Source organism: Papaver somniferum, unplaced genomic scaffold (genome assembly GCF_003573695.1).
Source record: "Papaver somniferum cultivar HN1 unplaced genomic scaffold, ASM357369v1 unplaced-scaffold_81, whole genome shotgun sequence".
Classification (NCBI taxonomy): Eukaryota; Viridiplantae; Streptophyta; class Magnoliopsida; order Ranunculales; family Papaveraceae; genus Papaver; species Papaver somniferum.
Window position 1 is genome coordinate 6,207,701 of NW_020651082.1, and position 5,560 is coordinate 6,213,260.

Here is a 5,560-nt window from a genome sequence, read left to right on the forward strand (position 1 = left end):
AAAAATAGTTGAAGAGAAAAGAAAAAGAGAGGAGAGAGAAAGTAGATCTGAGAATATGGAGGTGAGAGAAAGTAAATCTGAAAATAATATTTTCTTTCTTGATAATTGACTATATATATCTTAAGATGACGTCGCGGATGACGTAATGGTCCCAAAAGGATATTTGTGCCACTACATGATGAAAATTACATCATCCATGACGTCATACTATGACCAAACTATGATTTTTAATACCAAATTATAATTTATATTTCTAAAATGGATCAAATAGACAATTGACTAGGTCAATTAAACTAGACTCTCTAATATATTATTTATATGACCATATGGTATTTACATTAGCTCACAACTTTAGAATTAGTAAGTTAAATTCTGAATACTAGTATCATTTCCCCTCCAGATATCTACCCTAGATTCGTAAGAATTTACTCGACATAACTCTTATAGTACTCAATAAAAGCATGTACAAATTATTCGTGAAGCAAGCCCTTTTTTTTTTTTTTTTTTTTTTTTTGAAACGGACGTAGTAATAGAAAAATTACAAGTCGGGAATCCAAGATACAGAGACCAAAGAAAATAGAGAATTCAAACGGTCAAAGAGAACGATCCCCGGTAGGAAGTCATCCCACTATTTCTCGCCCGTACGCAAGATAGAGGCAAATAGGCCTAGGCTGGTACTTGTTTCACCAAATCTTCCGTATAATTTTTTTTCTAACCAAAAAGAAAAACCCTAATTTCTCAAACCCCTGGTATCCACAACCAAACCCGTAATATCTTCTTCAAGATTTCTGTATTCCTTTGGGTGAATCCAGGGGATGAAGCTGATGGAGTATTTCAACATTCTCCCTGTTGAGATAACATTAGACATTTTCAAGCGTCTACCCATTGAAACCCTTATAGAATGTAAATTGGTTTCCAAAACATGGAAAAATCTCATTCATGATCCAAACTTCACTGTGATGCACTTCTTTCGTATTTTTGATTCTAGTAAGTCTGAAGAGTTTTGCTCTCCAATTATTAGTCTTAATCCATGAATGAATTACTAATACTTGTTTTTTTTTTTTTTTTTTTTTGCTTAATTTGCGATAGCCACAGATCATCTGATTGAGATGGTTCACAAGTTGAATGCACTCAAAGAAATTTCTGAACATGAATTTGAGAAATGGTACAAGACAGAAGAGGCATATCAGAATTTTATGGACTTCCATTTCCAACTTCTTCAGGTAGTAAACTAAAATCCCTCCTAAGTTAATAATTTCAAAGGTCTTGTGTACTGTGTGATTACTAAGATTTTGTAAGACAATACAGGAATTAAGGCAGACTTCTACGTCTATGCAACACGTTGTAAATGTAATGGAGACTAATGGTCGGGAGTTTACTGACTTGGGTATGTATGGTGGAAGTATATGTTTTGAATAGTAGAATTCACCATCTTAAATCGAATTCTCATTTGTTGCTGTCTTTTTCTTTTTTATTCCTATGGTGCAGTTTTAAAGTTTAAAAATATAGAAAGTAAAGCTAAAGATAGTTGTCGCATTTGTGCTAAAGAGAGCCGGAAGATGTTTATGCAAAATTGTAGGTTGTACAATGAGTTTCTAGACTCAAAAGGTACCAATGCTTAACAGCAGAAAATATGAATTTCATGCTCTAAATTGTTTTTCTTACTTGTGAATGTTTCCTTGGATAGGAAATGTTAGAGTGTATTGCCGTGTACAACCGTGCTTAGACAAAAATCGGACAATTATACAACTCATTGGCGAGGATGGAGAGCTTGTTATTGCAGACCCTTCCATACACACAGATGATGGTCATAGGTCGTTCAAGTTTAACAAGGTTTATGATCAACCAGCTACTGAGGGTACTCAATCTTTTTCTAGAACCAGAATTTTGTTTGACTTGCTTACTGCGTCTGACTCTGTCGTTATCGAGTTTGACTCATCCATGTTTGTTCATTGCTATTTTCAGAGGAAGTATTTTTAGATACACAACCAGTGATAAGATCTGTTGTTGATGGTTACAATGTATGCATTTTCTCTTTTGGCCAATCTGGCTGGGAGAAGACTAACACTAAGGTATATGAACTTTTCTTGATTTCTTCACAAGACAACAAGTCTTTGTATCTATTCAAGATTGACATTCATGTTATTGACAAAATACCTAATTATTCGCTGGAAATTATGTCTTTCAGACTGGCCTTGATGCATCATCCACAGAGGATTGGGGTATCCATTTCGAAGCCCTTAATGTTCTTTTCCAAATGTCCTGGAATAGAAGAAGCTCATTTTCATATAAAATTGACGTTCAAATGGTTGAAATCTATAATGAACAAGTCCGTGATTTGCTACAAACAGGTGGCTCTAATAAGTATCCTTTGATAAGTTTTTCTGTTAGAAGGATATAGGTGTATCTCAGACACATATATGCTTTCCCAGATGCAATTCTCATTTTTCACCTTTTTTTATTCTAGTTAAGTAGCTTATACTTGAAATGTAGAGTGTGGTTGGATCTTGGAAGGAACACTTTTCAGATTCTTAGGACATGACGATAATATCGACTGTTTTCGTTTGTGCTTGGACTTTTTGTCTTTCTTGTGTTCTTCTTTGTGATGAAATCCATCTTTCACACCCTCCTGTCTAGTTTTATAAAAGAAAATTCAATGTGAAGTTACCTTTTATATTATGGTTGAGTGTTGTTCCCTTAACTGGCACACACTAGGATCTGTACTAGCTCGCAACCGAATGGGTTAACTGTTCCTGACGCCAGCATGCACTCTGTTGAATCAGTCTCGGATGTCCTAAAATTCATTCGAATTGGACTAGCAAAACAGGCAAGAGGTCTCACTGCTATCAATGAGAGAAGTATTAGATCGCACAGGTTTGTAATTTTGACTTCATCATTTTCTATTTTGCACCTTCAGATTTACAGTGAAATTATGAGTCTGCTCAATTACTTACACATGTTTAAGAAATTTCATCTCAGAGTTGAGTTCTTATATCAGTTAAATGTTTATACAGTATTCTTGCAGTTCATGTGCAATGCACGGACTTGGTTACAGAGGCCATACTGCGTGGTAGTCTCCACTTAGTTGATCTTGCTAGAAGTGGAAGTATTGACTGCTCTCAGGTAACTAGGGGCAGACTCCGGGAAGCACAATACATAAACAAATCATTATCTTCCCTTGGCGACGTTATGTTTTCTCTATCCCGGAAGAACGATCATGTACCTTACACAGATAGCCAACTAACTCGGGTACTTCAGAGGTCTCTAGGTAATTTTGTTGCTATTTAATTTATGATTTTACAGGCCTCTTTTGAGAAAATAAAATAATAATAAAGCAGAAGAGTAGGCCGTAGAGGATCGGCAGATACCACTTCTTCTGCACCTCATAGATACATGGCTTTGAGGCATACATGAAGATAGCTAGGAGCTGGTTTTGTGAGGATGTTCTTTTCACCATTTTAATCATCTCCACTGAAAATCTTTTAATTCTGGAAGTTTTAGCTGTAGTTTCTTTTACTTTGAAGCAGTTAGAACAATAATCATCCAAATAATCTGTTTCTGATTGATTTATGCTATAGTTCTTGAAGACGCGTACTATGCTTGTGGTCCTCCCTTTCCGGCTTTCACGGTTTTTCTGTAATATTGTATGTTACAGGTGGTCAGGGAAAGACTGCCATGTTTGTGCAACTTAATCCTGCTGTTGATGCATACTCTGAGACTCTAAGTACTTTAAAATTTGCTGAAAGGTTCTCCGGGGTTGATTTGGGTTCTGCAGAGACTTAACAGACCAGGTATATCTCATTCCGATCTGTGTCGTTGTCATCTTTTTACGATTCTGGATTCGAGAATGATCATGTGGATGTGGCTCTGCAAAGATTAGCCTAGCTCCTTTAGTGGAATTTCTAGCTTTTTAACAGAGTTTTAAATGTAGCCATTCATTATTATTAACAATATAACGTCATTGCTTTTTTGTCTGTTATCTTTTTGATTATACTGGGATGTTCATATTTACTGCAAGGAATGAGTAGGTCATCTTCAGATTAGTTAGGTTAATTACAGCTAATGGAGTTCTTCATTGGATGTCCATTGCTTATGTGTTTGTGATTGGAGGGACACTTTGTTTTTTTAGTTACTTTTGGGGCAGAATGTTTGAAGAATGGTAAGTTTCTGTTAGTGGTATTGGCAGGAAATGTTATGGTTTTCTAAGATTCTGTATATATTAAAGAGGGATATCTGTAATGCTTTGGATGTTTCTGACTGAGAGATTGAAACTGGGTTAAATTGCGAAGAATTCGTAAGGTTTGTGGTGATTTAGAATGGGTGTCTTGCTATTGTTGTGGGCATTTAACGAGCTTAGCTTTACTTGTTTACTTCATCTGAGGCGATAACATCCAAAGAAATTTAAAGAGCTTGAAAATGTGAGGAAAGAATGTAGTAGAGGAATCTTCTCTAAAAATATTCAGTGACCGTCATCGATGTTTTATCAAATTAGGAGTATATTCTCTCAAGTTACTGCTTCTTTTTTGATTTTTGATACCTTTAGTCAACATTTCGGTTATCTGCTTTTCGTTTTACGGAAATGTTTTTTGGCTAACCCTACTCTTTGTCTACTCTATCCACCATTGCAGACACACTGTGATCCCGCACAAGCAGATTTTACTTTCTTTTCTTTTGCCAAAGAGGAGTCTCACATTGCTTTGGTTTATGGGAAGGAAATGATTAGTCCGAGCAACAACGCTGATGGATATAGGTTTGATGCTTGCCGACCCTAGTCGAGATTGCAGATTGATCAATCAGCATTTCTCAAGCAAACCCTTAGCATTCGATAACTTCCTTGCAGCTGTCTGCATCATTTTTTGTCTTAGAATTGTAAGCATTTCTGTTTTTGTCCAAATGTTCTCGAATTAGATGAGCTAGTTGGTTTTAAATTTTGTTCACATAATAGATGAGCTATTTCTCCAATTAAGAGATTTTTCTAGAATTACCCTTTTAATTGATTATCGTTACTACAAGAAATATGTATAATTTGATAGTCATGTTTATATTCTTTGTGTAAGTGTCTTAAAATGCTTTTCAACGGTATAAAGTTTACGAAAAACCGTGATATAGTTTAAGAGATAAATCATTTCTAAGTTTTTTACTAGTTATTATCCATAAGGGTATAATTGTTAAAAACACTTAAACATACTCCTCTTTCCTCCTTGTCTTAAAAATTGTGCAAACTACAACTAGCTCATCTAATTTGGGACGGACGGAGTACCATATACATGTATTCATCTTGTGCTTATCCGGTTGTGTCTCTCTGGACCTTCTCCAAAGGAAAGGGGGTGATCATTCATTGTATTGCCTAGTGTTATAATGTGAGTCATCTGACTACTAGACATACAAGACGGATAAAAAATGTCAAATGTGTGTGTTTGGAAGGTAAATATATTTCTACCTCAAACACAAATATGATGGTGATTGAATTGATGATCGAAACGCTGCATTTCTCTTCACGTGAACAATGTCGGGGGAACCTGCAAAAAACCCTCCGATGTTTAAGTTAGTTTGAGTCTTT

At 35.6% G+C, this 5,560-nt stretch overlaps 1 protein-coding gene across 2 annotated transcripts; it reads left to right on the forward strand.

The window, feature by feature from the left end:
* The first annotated feature begins 577 nt into the window (after window positions 1–577).
* On the forward strand, window positions 578–5,045 carry LOC113345320 (kinesin-like protein KIN-14J). 2 transcript variants are annotated; one of them, XM_026589108.1, is made up of 11 exons: window positions 578–987; window positions 1,090–1,223; window positions 1,309–1,387; window positions 1,489–1,608; window positions 1,688–1,858; window positions 1,966–2,072; window positions 2,189–2,364; window positions 2,716–2,874; window positions 3,015–3,268; window positions 3,656–3,791; window positions 4,629–5,045. In XM_026589108.1, exons 1-10 carry the CDS (start codon window positions 816–818, stop codon window positions 3,781–3,783), a joined length of 1,500 nt encoding a protein of 499 aa, XP_026444893.1. In that variant the 5' UTR covers window positions 578–815; the 3' UTR covers window positions 3,784–3,791; window positions 4,629–5,045. The 2 variants fall into 2 exon arrangements, with proteins under 2 accessions (XP_026444893.1, XP_026444894.1); XM_026589109.1 differs by having other exon boundaries at window positions 1,096–1,223.
* The last annotated feature ends 515 nt before the right edge of the window (window positions 5,046–5,560 follow it).